The sequence below is a fragment of the Nematolebias whitei genome, chromosome 7 (genome assembly GCF_014905685.2).
Source record: "Nematolebias whitei isolate Nwh7 chromosome 7, NemWhi1, whole genome shotgun sequence".
NCBI lineage: Eukaryota > Metazoa > Chordata > Actinopteri > Cyprinodontiformes > Rivulidae > Nematolebias > Nematolebias whitei.
The window spans coordinates 33,494,059-33,506,840 of NC_056504.1; the positions used below are offsets into that span (position 1 = coordinate 33,494,059).

The following is a 12,782-nucleotide window of genomic DNA, read 5'->3' on the forward strand; positions in this document are numbered from 1 at the left end:
TTTACTTGAAAGTGGATCAAAGTGTTAAGTGACATCTATGTAATTGCATTTTACTTGAAGCAAATCTTTTCACAAAGACCAATACCATTTAGCCCCACGTCATGACTTAAAATGAACCACAACAACCCAAACAATGCATGTTTTTTAAGTTTAATGTAGGGTTAAATATCTGTGTGTAGACCAGATTCTAATTAGACAAACATTCCTTTAATTGTGTTTCCATGGCAACATAAATTAATACCACTATACTATACAACATGACCAGCATGTACACTTTCTATTTAAATTACTGTTACTATGTTTAAAATAAGACATGAGGACATTTTACTGTCATTGCACAGCATCTTACCTTTGGAAGATGACTCTGACCTTTAGTTCCACCTCAATTTTTTCTCCACTATCCCTTTCTTACAAAATGTGAATTATTTTTACCCTCAGCTGAACTTTGTGAATATTCAACAAAACAAGACTATATCAAAAAAGTCCCATCTACAGGCTTTTATCTGCTGTGGAGTCTTGAAGGGATTTCTCTGACAACTCTTCTTTACTGGATCTTTGTTCTTTTGTAACACTGGGGTCAGAAAATCCTGGAGAAGGAAGAAGATTGTGAAAGTCACTGGAGAATTTGATAAGATCACAGAAAAACAATATCTAGTAATCCCAGAAGAAGATCACGCTGAAATGAATTTATACAGCAGATCAAATCAGTGAGATGGACGTTCATAGGCAAACTGGCTCCCAATCACTCATGTTTTACTGGAGTTTGTTAAACTATTAATTATACAAAACTATGAATTTTTGCATAATTTGCAGAAATACATTACAATTCCTTAAATTTAAAATACCTAAAATTGCATCATTACACTTTTATAAAGTGGATTCACAACATAGACAAATATAAACCAAACCGCACCATTTGATCCAGTTTCTTTCCATTTGAGCTTGTTGTCTTCAGTGTGTCGTGTCCAAGTGGAGCGGAAGCTCACCAGTTCGGCTGTGATGTGTGCCAGACTCCACTGCAGACCTCTGGAGCTCTCCTTCCAAAGATTACTGTGAACAAATAACAGTCCCATCTGTTTGTTCCCCTCAAACTGAGCCTCAAAGATATTGACCTTTCTTTGCGGTGCCTTTAATAAAAAACTGATTAAATTTTCAACTTTTATACCAAATGTCTGCAAACAGGTATAGCAAGATTCATAAGGTATGGTTATATTATTTTATACATAATAACAAAACTCTCAACAGAAACAATAATGGTATAAATAATGTATACAATTCCAGCATTACTAGAAATGCTGCAATAACTGTTCAAAAAAGACATAAGCCCTCTAGTTTCAAAGGCTCAAAATTCATTTTAAAGTGTTTTACTTTTATATACCTGTGTCTGTTGCAGGGGTCTGGGGGACCTGGATTCTCTTCCACCAAAGGAATAACAATTTTTTCTGCCATGTCCGTCAACAGAGAGAATGTGGGATACACGATGAAGTCTATGAAACCTGCAAGATCAAGCATCACTGTGTCATTGTGAGAGCTGTCAAATGTTAATACAAAGCAGATGATACATTAATAACTGTAAAAAAGTTATTATAAATCTGACAGTCTTGTTGATTTAGAAAGAAAGAGAGAGATAACTCCTGCTTCAACGAATACTTTAGAAGATGGAAAAAACAATAAGTGAAATAAAAAGAACTTGTGTTTTGAAACATACCAATCTGGGATTCAGCTACTAGGGTGCTTTTTCGATCGCACAGCGGAGAGAAGGGAAGGCCGAGCTCTGCCTCTCTATCGCCCTCACAAAGATAGAAAGACAAAGAACAAAAAATACAATGGCATCCCACACAACTTCTGAAAATAACTTAACTCTCAAACGTGCAGCTATTTTAGAGGGAAATTTCCACATCTTGTTTTCACAGAAACTGTCCAACATTTCTTTGGTTTAAGTGAACTCAGAGATAATCGGAGTGGGAAAAGCATGATTTTATATTTACTGGTGCATCTAAAGACATTAAAACGTCATGCAAAAATTATATTTTTGTCAAACATTTCAGAAAGCTATATTTCTTGTACTCTGGATTAGTTCTTCGTGTTGAAATGTTTCGTCTTTCATCCAAAAGACTTCGATGGATTTCTGCCTCAGAGGAGTCGACGGTGGAGAGGGTGGACTCCAGAAACCATCTTATCACCATCACGCTGGTTGGTCCACTATGCGAGTATGCTACTTATAGGACTGAGTTTGTTGTGGCTCCTTGGACTGAAGAAGTCTTTTGGATGAAAGACAAAACATTTCAACTGAAAGAAATTGTCCAGAGGACATGACTTAACTTTGTTAGATTGTTTTGGTACCACTTTACAATAAGGCTTCCCTTATAGATGCTAATAAATAGTTTATAGATACATTATTAATTCCTCTATAAACACTTTATAAATCATTAATAACTGCTTATTATGCATTAATTAAGGACGACAGAGAGACAAAACCGACCAGTTTCTTGCCAAATAGTGAGTCAAATCTGTTCACCTATATATTTCATCTAGAGTTGTTATATTAAACATTTGAGACTAAGCTACTACCTTGTAAGCACAATAAGCTTTTATAAACCTATTTCTTTAGTAAATAATATTGTACTTCATCACTGCATTATAAGTATCTACAACTTATAGCCTAAAAAATTGGATTTAGGTCATCAATATCACAAGAAATAAAGCTTGAAGTTTTTCACTCTAATGAATCTCTATGAATTTCACATTCTGAAATGTTTGACAGAAAAAAGTCCCAACTTTTTCACGGTATTTTAATTTTTTGAGAAGCTCCTCTCAGTCCAGTTGGCATCACTAGCTAATTTTTGGCCTTTTCATAATTTCCCGACAAAAAACAAAAAAAATATTTAGTCTGTATTTTTTACAACACCAGGCTTTTGCAGAGTTATGCTTTATGTATTATGTTTTTATTACATATTTATTTATATTATTAGTTTCCAAATCTGACTTTATTTGATCAAAGTTCATTTTTTTCATCCATCCATCCATCCATCCATTTTCTTCCGCTTATCCGGGGTCGGGTCGCGGGGGTAGCAGCCTAAGTAGGGAGGCCCAGACTTCCCTCTCCCCAGCCACTTGGGCCAGCTCTTCCGGGGGAATCCCGAGGCGTTCCCAGGCCAGCCGAGAAACATAGTCCCTCCAGCGTGTCCTGGGTCTTCCTCTGGGCCTCCTTCCGGTGGGACGTGTCCGGAACACCTCACCAGGGAGGCGTCCAGAAGGCATCCTAAACAGATGCCCAAGCCACCTCAACTGGCTCCTCTCAACATGGAGAAGCAGCGGCTCTACTCTGAGTCCCTCCCGGATGATCGAGCTTCTCACCCTGTCTCTAAGGGAGAGCCCAGACACCCTGCGGAGAAAACTCATTTTGGCCGCTTGTATCCGAGATCTCATTCTTTCAGTCACAACCCAAAGCTCGTGACCATAGATGAGGGTGGGAACGTAGATCGATCGGTAAATTGAGAGCTTCGCCTTTTGACTCAGCTCTCTCTTCACCACGACAGACCTGTACAGCGCCCGCTTCACTGCAGACGCTGCACCTATCCGCCTATCGATCTCATGCTCCATTTTTCCCTCATTCGTGAACAAGACCCCAAGATACTTGAACTCCTCCACTTGGGGTAGGACCTCCTCCCTGACCCGGAGAGGGCACTCTACCCTTTTCCGGCTCAAGACCATGGCCTCGGATTTGGAGGGACTGATCTTCATCCCGGCCGCATCGCATTCGGCTGCGAACCGCTCCAGCGAAAGCTGTAGATCACGATCTGATGAAGCCAATAAGACCACATCATCTGCAAAAAGCAGAGACGCAATCCTAAGGCCACCAAAACGGATCCCCTCAACACCTTGGCTGCGCCTAGAAATTCTGTCCATAAAAGTTATGAACAGAATCGGTGACAAAGGGCAACCTTGGCGGAGTCCAACTCTCACCGGGAACAAGCCCGACTTACTGCCGGCAATGCGGACTAGGCTCTGACACCGGTCATACAGGGACCTAACAGCCCGTATCAAAGGGCCCAGTACCCCATACTCCCAGAGTACCCCCACAGGGCCCCCCGAGGGACGCGGTCGAACGCCTTCTCCAAGTCCACAAAGCACATGTAGACTGGTTGGGCAAACTCCCACGCACCCTCCAGGACCCTGCTGAGAGTGTAGAGCTGGTCCAGTGTTCCACGGCCAGGACGAAAACTGCACTGTTCCTCCTGAATCCGAGGTTCGACTATCCGACGGACCCTCCTCTCCAGAACCCCCGAATAGACCTTACCAGGGAGGCTTAAGAGCGTGATTCCCCTGTAGTTGGAACACACTCTACGGTCCCCCTTTTTGAATAGGGGGACCACCACCCCGGTCTGCCAATCCAGGGGAACTTCCCCCGATGTCCACGCAATATTGCAGAGTTGCGTAAGCCAACACAACCCTACAACATCCAGAGCCTTAAGGAACTCCGGGCGAATCTCATCCACCCCTGGGGCCCTACCACCGAGGAGCTTTTTAACCACCTCGGTGACCTCAGCACCAGAGATTGGAGGGCCCGACCCAGAGTCCCCAGGCTCCGCTTCCTCAGTGGAAGACGTGCCGGTGGGATTGAGGAGGTCTTCAAAGTATTCCGCGCACCGACCCACAACATCCCGAGTTGAGGTCAGCAGCACACCACTCCCACTATAAACAGTGTTGGTGGCGTACCGCTTTCCCCCCCTGAAACGCCGGATGGTGGACCAGAATCGTCTCGAAGCCGTGCGGAAGTCGTTCTCCATGGCCTCTCCGAACTCCTCCCATGCCCAAGTTTTTGCCTCAGCAACCACCCGAGCCGCATGTCGCTTGGACTGCCGGTACCCATCAGCTGCTTCCGGGGTCCCACAGGCCAAAAAGGCCCGATAGGACTCCTTCTTCAGCCTGACAGCATCCCTCACCGACGGTGTCCACCATCGGCTTCGAGGGTTGCCGCCGCGACAGGCACCGACAACCTTGCGGCCGCAGCTCTGGTAAGCCGCCTCGACAATAGAGGCACGAAACATGGTCCACTCAGACTCAATGTCCATTTTTTTCTTTTTGTTTATAATTTTTCTTTTTAAATTTCTGTTTCCTAAGATAAAAAAATAATAATAAAAAAAGTTTGTTGCTTTGCGTTAATATTGCAGAAACTTTATGACTGCATCACGCTGTCACTAAACTGTGTACTTTATATGATGCTCTGCTTATTCTCTGGTGGCGTTTTCCAGATAAGAATCAAATTACTGCACAGACTTTGTCAGAGTACGGAAGTGCCGCACGGTAAACTCCTCAAATAAAACCCTTTGAACGTCTTTGCTTCAGACCTGTGACGTTGTTTATATTGAATCTCACAGGGGATAAAACCTTTTGAAGATTCTCACTCTCTGTTGGGCTAGTTTACTGTGCTTTTGAGTTATCAGCACTCATCAGTCATGCTTAGATATAAATACTTCAAGGTTCCACAGAAGATACCAGCATATATCCAATCACCATCAGCAGGGAGGCCATGAGGATGGAGCTCAGCTGTCTATGTCCAGGCAAGTCTGCAGGTCCAGATGGATTAAGCCCCAAACTCTTGAAATGATGTGCGGCTCAGCTGTGTGATGTTTTTCAGCACTTTTTCACTTGAGCCTGAGCATGAGGGTGGTCCCTGCTTTGTGGAAAACAACATGCCTGGTACCGGTGCTGAAAAACAACCAACCAAACTCGCACAGTGACTACAGACCTGTGGCCTTGACAACACATGCCATGAAGTCGCTGGAGAGGCTGGTCCTGAAGCACGTTAGATCAGTGGTGGAATCATACCTGCACCCCCTACAGTTTGCATACCAGCCATGCATTGGAGTTGATGACACCATCATCTACCTGCTGCACAGAGCCTACATGTACCTGGACTGGGCAGGAAACATTGCAAGAGTCATGTTCTTTGACTTTTCCAGTGCTTTTAACACTATAAGACCTGCTCTACTCTGCAGTAAGCTCCTGGACATGCAGGTGAATGACTCACCTGGATCAGAGACTACCTCACAGGTCGGCGACAGTATGTGAGGCTGCAGAACATCACATCGGACACCATACTGAGCAGCACAGGGTCTCCTCAGGGGACAGTCCTCTTGCCGTTTCTATTCACCCTCTACACCTCAGACCTCAGGTACAACTCACAATCCTGCCATCTGCAGAAGTTCTCGGATGACTCTGCCATTGTGGGCTGCATCACTGGTGAGCAGGAAGCTGAATACAGAGGTGTGGTAGACAGTTTGTGGAGTGGTATGGACAGAACCACCTGCAACTCAACGCTGGAAAAACGAAAGAGCTAAAGGTGGACTACAGGAAGATCAGCAGACTCGATAAACTCATCAAGAGAGCTGGTTCAGTTCTGGGAGTGGACCTGCAGTCTCTGACAGAGGTGTCTGAGCAGAGGATGCTGAGGAAACTGCTCCAGATCCTGAACAACACGTCACAACCCCTGCATGACACACAGGACTCTTACCACAGCACCTTCAGTCGTAGACTGAGACACCGAGGTGCTCCACAGAACGCCACAGGAAGTCCTTCCTCCATGTGGCTATCAAACTTTTCAACCCCCCCCCCCCCCCTTTCTGCACATTGGACAATAAAATTAATCCTGCACCACAATAAACTCCATAAGACCTGCTCTACCTGACCTGTTTTAGAACATAATTGTTGGTATTTTTATATACTGTGTTCCTTTGTATTGAAACTCTGGCAGAACAATTTCCTTTGGGATCAATGAAGTTCTATTTACTGTATTTTATCTTATCTGGGTTGGGCGAAAAAACAATACTTTAATTTCAAATGTATGTGGTAAAATGTGCACAACTAGAAAGATTTAAGGAGATTAAGACCAAGCTTTATGATACTGACACTGAGCTCTGTGTTCCAGCTGAGTCTTTGTGTGTTTAACTCAATTTATAAAACATTAAACTTGTCTTTTAAGTGTAGAACACAAATCAACAGAAGAAAGATGAAATGTTAGAACTCGCTGAGGTACGTTGCTCAGAAATGAACACACTGTCGTTTATTTTGCAGATCATAGCAAAAGAGTCAAAACTTATGTAGCTGTTTGTTGACGCAGCTCCACAAACAGGAGAACACTGAAGAAACAATAAAAACTATGTGTGTTCTTAAAACCCTGACAAGGGCTTCACAGACATACTGTCATGAGACAGTCAGGGATGTTATGTCCCTCTATGGTACTTGAAATTCTTAAACTCTCTGCTGCACAGTCATGAGAGTGGAAAAACATTTTATTAAATTTTCTTGACAATAGACAAACTATTTTCCCAAATCACTAAACCAATTCTTTATCCAAGATAAATGCTGCAAAACTTATCTGTTGCAAATTAAATTACCTACGGAGCAAAAATCTAATTGTAGGAGCTGAAATTAGAAAGAGAAAACAATAAAATAAAAGAGGAAAAACTCCCAGTTATGGTTCAGGTCAGTTCAGATTCCTACCTGCCTGAAAAACTCTTCCATTAGGGATTTGGTCCAGCGAGAGTGCAGCGCCCAGGGTTTGGATGGATGGCTGATGTCAGCCGTGTGCAGTAACAGAGACAGGGCTTTAGGCTTATCAATCCTGATGGAGGAAGCACAACACACATCTTATTTTATTTGTGCTCTTGGGCCTCCAGTGAAAAGCATTCACTGCAAGAATCAGGCTGTTTATTTTTGTGCAGAATATTTCAGTCAGCTTCCAACATTCATTATTGCCTTATGAATTTTGCACCGCAGTGTGAAGAGCAGCGTGTTCATTTACCGTTCCTGCTGTTTTAGACAGGATTTTATGGCTTTGACCTGGAGTAGGTGGGAGGACATGTCGGTGGCCAACACCATCTCTATAACAAGTGATCGCAGCTCCCTGTGAACGAACACACACAAGGACTTGCAGTTTACCAGCTGACCTGGAATGATGGCAGGGAAAATTATAAAGTAAATCTGACGGGCAGGAGGAGCCAATGAGGTTGTAACCTTTTCTCGTTTTCCTGATGGGTTTTCCTGTTCCCATGGTAACCCTGACTGCTAAAAGAAGTCCATTAAGGTATACGGCTGTGTTTATCTGTGATGATAGCTGCAGAGTACCGCAGTGCATATCATGCTGTGATTGGTGATATATGCAAGAGATGCCTCCATTAATGAGCTAACTATTTATGGTAAATATATAAATTATACAAATAGTAATATATAATACGAATAAATAAGCTCCAACTGTTTCACAAGAACACATCAAAATCATTACCAACCCTGTCAATCGTTCATAACATTTTCTAATAAAAGCCTCAACATTCTTTGGAAAAATACATATCACCCACCATCTTTCATGCCAGATATGAGTTAGCACTCAAAGATTATCATGGGGATCACAATAAACTACTACTACTACTACTACTACAAAATATTTATCTCAATAACTGAAAAAAATGAAGCCATTTTTGAGTTGGTCAAAGCCAGTTAGCTGTCACCATGAACTGAGCTGAATCCAGATGTTAACCATGCATGCAAAACATCTGACAAACTCACTTATTCCACCCAAATGAGATTTATTTATTATTTACCTGCTGGTTGATGAAGAGATGTAACATAACCCTTTAATTGATTCATAGTTTAAAAATAGATTAATACAATTAATAGTTTTTCTCAAGAGGTAATGTATTCATAATGTATATTAAAACTATAAACATGAGCTAGATAATAAAACGTAAAATTTATAGAATACGACTGCCTATTTTTGATTTTTATTTGGTAAAATTGCTAACTGATACCTCTAAATTGTCCCTAAGTGTGAGTGAGAGTGTGGATAGTTGTCTTGTTTGTCTCTATGAGCACCAGTGACCCTCACAACCTGACAAGGAAGAAGCGGGTAAAGATATACATGTATATATTTATAAGAATGACATCATCAAGTATAAAAGTGGTATCGGTTTGAAATATCGGAGTATTTTTAAGAGTACAAATCCTTGAGACTGATAGATAACACGATACCGATAACAGTATCAATGACCAGAGAGAGTTTGTTATTGTTGCTGCATATTTCTGATTTGTGTCAGTTTCAGATTTTAAGTTTAGTTTTCTAGATGATGCATTTGCTCTGTTTGACACATTTTACTTCTCGTTTTATTTTATAGTACTAGTTCTTCTTCACTTATGTTTTGTTTTCTGTTTTGTTTTGTAATTCGCCTTCCTTGGATGACATTAATCTGGCCTCCAGCTATAATGTTAAAAATCTTGGTGTTATTTTTGATCAGGACATGTCTTTTAACCCCCACATTTAAAACTTTTCTTCCACCTGCGTAATATCACTAAAGTTAGAAGCATCTTATATAAAAACGATGCAGAAAAACTGGTTCATGCACTGGCCATGTCTAGAATGGACTATTGCAATGGTTTATTATCTGGGTGTACAAAAACTTTAAAAAGTCTTCAGTTGAACTAAAATGCTGCTGCCAGAGTCTTAACTACAGTCAGTAGGAGAGATCATATCTCTCCAGTTTTAGCTTTTCAAAATCGTACTTCTAACCTACAAAGTTCTCAAAAACCTAGCTCCATGTTATATTGCAGATCTTATTGTTCCATATTTTCCTAACAGAGCACTTCGCTCTCAGACTGCAGGTTTACTTGAGGTTCCTAGAGTTTCCAAAAGCACAAGGGGAGGAAGATCTTTCAGTTATCAGGCTCCTCTCTTATGAAACTAACTTCCAGTTTCTGTCCATGAGGCTGACACATTGTCCAGTTTTAAGACCGGGCTTAAGACTTTCCTTTTTGATAAATCCTACAGAGTTGGCTTGTCATGCTGTCTTAAGCTTAGACTACTAGAGGACAAATTGACCCCATTTCCTTAAATTAATTGTTAAAATTGAATTGTTTTCATTTGATACTATTTCTACAGTATATTAACATGTGATTCTTGACCTGCCATTGTGCATCTGTTCCTACCAAACTCAGCTGGTCGAAGCAGATGGATGCTTGTCCTGACCCTGGTTCTGCTAAAAGTTTCTTCCTCATGAGGGAGTTTTTCCTTCCCACTGTCGCCTTCATGCTTGCTCAAGATGAGAGTTCTGTGATGGAGTTAAATTCAAAGCAGTCTGCTCCTCACATAAAAAATGTTAAATTATTATTTTTTATGAATGTTTTTGTTAACTTATTATTTATATATATACATGTTTCTGTTCAGTGCCCTGAGACGACTTCTGTTGTGACTTGGTGCTACATTAATAAACTGAACTGAACTTTTTTTCTTCCCCTTCTTTGCCCCTGACACCTGTTCCTTGTGTTTGGTAATTTCACAGTGAAAAATATGTCAGGATTTTATTTGTTCACTGCCAGATCTTTGTGCTGTAACTGGTTGATGTGTTCCTTGGTTTTCTCCATGTCCTGTTTTGATTTTCAGTTTTTTTTTGTCTTGACTTTGCACCACTTTGTGTTTGAGTTTGTCTAAAATGTTTCACCTTCTTGATGTATTGATGCCTTCTTCAAGAGTATTGTCTACATTAGTTTTTTTTTCAAGACTTTGCCTATCTTTGCGATAACTAATTATTTTATTTTTTGTGTGTTTCACAACAAAGTTTTGTTCACGATAAATCCTGTTTTTATTTTTGGAGCAAATTTCTGTAAAGTAATAAGAGAGCAACTGGGAACTTGTCATTCAGCTGTGAAGGATTATTCCAGTGAAAGTGCTCCAGTTTTGAAATGCGTCACACTGAGCTGACATCTCATGTCACTCTAGTCTAATGATGGAGAAAGGTTCATCTTCTTTCTGTCTTTTCCATAACAGAGTATTCTTTTCCCAACTTGTAAAATAGAGTCAGGTAAGAAATTTGTTTTTGGTCAGACCATTTTTTCTGTTTATATTTCAGACAGATTTTGAATTGATTGTTATTTCTCTAATGGAAAAAATAAAAACTCTATATTTCATTTAATTAGAATAAAAAAAACATTAAAACAGGAAGAAAAGAAAGAGTTAGTAGATATTTCTTGCTGTAAATTTTGATCATTACAGATTTTTTATCATTTTTTCTGATGATAAAAATCTCAGATTATAATCTAAATTAATGTGAATTAGGCAAAAATATTCAGATGAACAAAAAAGTAGTCTCACATCCATTCTTCTCGTGTCAAATTTGTGAAGAGGTTGACCTGGTCGTTCTGCAGCAGGCGAAATGCTGCACTTACATGATGACTTTCTTGAACAGACCGGTCATTATAGATCATTGCAAACTCAGACCTGAAAGACAGACACAGAAAAATAGATAATAATTGTGCAAGACTGTTAAACAGACATGCCATTAAAGTGCAGTTTAATAGGCAAATGATTGTTAAAGGTGGTGGTTTTCAAAATGAAACAAAACTCAAGATCTCAGGGAATAATTTAAAGCCATAATAGCAGTCAAAGTGTACTTTTTTTTTGTATATGTATCGTCTATGATAAAAGTAATTGTCGATTACAAATCTTCACTACTAAAAGTCTACTGCATGATTTGCAATAAATATGCAAAATCAGCAGATTCATGTTTTGTTGTCAACAATCACGAGTTGTTTGTTTACATTCAAATATTGATAAGTACACTTGGAACAGTCTCAGTGCATGACAGCTGTTGAATTGGTAAAATAATGTCAGGATGTAAACAAAGTCTGGGGATAACTTTGGCAAATGTATAAATCATTAAGTATATAACTCTAGTTTTATTCCTTTTTAATTTTAAAATTAAACTACAATTAATAGCTGTAAGAGCAAGAACCAACAGAATTAAAGCAATTTTTCGGTGAAAAAAATTGAGCTTTAAAGCAAAACACATGCAAATGAGCTGTCGAAATATTAAAAACTACTGATTCCCAAATGTAGTTGTAAACAATGGCAAGGAACTTGTTTATCTTATAACACAATTTGAAAAAACCCTGAATAATTTGATAAATTAACCCCAAAACAATCTTTAATGACATAGAAAATATGTTAGAAGCATTTCAATTCAAATTTTAAACAATGTCAATATAATGTTTTGATAGCTATTGAGGCTTTAATCATTAAACCAACATTAGTAGCAATAACTTTTAGTTTTCAGAAGCTTAACTCATGACAATGAGGTAATTAAAACATTTCAGCCATTTGATGTATTTTATTAGGATGTGAATATTTGTAATAAAAAGAGGAATATTAAAGTGTTTTATAGCCTCTTGCCAAACTTTGCAGTTAAATCTATCATTTTTTTAAACACTTCAAACGATGAAAAGGACAAAGTTAACTTGAAAACACTTGAACCACTTAAATTAAATAATAATGATTAGTAAAATTATTTATTTATTATTATTATTGTTATTAAAAATACTCTACTTGTCGGTGCTTATTTTTAAAAAGAAAAGCACAACAGCATCTCTAGATCCATTCATATAAAATATATTATATTTAGCAGCTGTACGGTAGTTTGGTTGGATTAAGATTACATAATTGATGCGTCATTGGTGTCATGTTCTTTCATTACGGGCTGATATTTTTGTGTTTTATTCCTGAAATAAAGAAAAATTATGATGATAATGATGATGATGGGTGTCAGGAGGCCATGTTGGACAATCTAAAAAATATCTGTTTTCCTTTTATAAAGATGTGTTTGCTTCAGTGTTCTCACCCTCTTCCCAAATTTGCAAAAAAGCCTAAAAAATAAAATCCACTCATACTCTCTTACTAGATTGTTTTAAAACAGACATTTTAAAACCTGCTTATATGAGAATATATATATATATAT

At 39.3% G+C, this 12,782-nt stretch overlaps 1 protein-coding gene across 1 annotated transcript in view; it reads right to left on the reverse strand.

Moving 5' to 3' along the window:
* Positions 1 to 341: 341 nt before the first annotated feature.
* Positions 342 to 12,782, reverse strand: part of LOC119412411 (calcium/calmodulin-dependent 3',5'-cyclic nucleotide phosphodiesterase 1B-like) — a 22,516-nt gene continuing 10,075 nt past the window's right edge. Inside the window, exons 9-15 of the mRNA XM_037679412.1 lie at positions 11,144 to 11,269; positions 7,808 to 7,909; positions 7,507 to 7,627; positions 1,709 to 1,790; positions 1,379 to 1,496; positions 914 to 1,050; positions 342 to 587 (exon numbers count right to left, since the gene is read on the reverse strand). Of these exons, the coding sequence (XP_037535340.1) occupies positions 490 to 587; positions 914 to 1,050; positions 1,379 to 1,496; positions 1,709 to 1,790; positions 7,507 to 7,627; positions 7,808 to 7,909; positions 11,144 to 11,269 (784 nt within the window). The 3' untranslated portion in view covers positions 342 to 489. The remainder of the gene's footprint in view (positions 588 to 913; positions 1,051 to 1,378; positions 1,497 to 1,708; positions 1,791 to 7,506; positions 7,628 to 7,807; positions 7,910 to 11,143; positions 11,270 to 12,782) is intronic.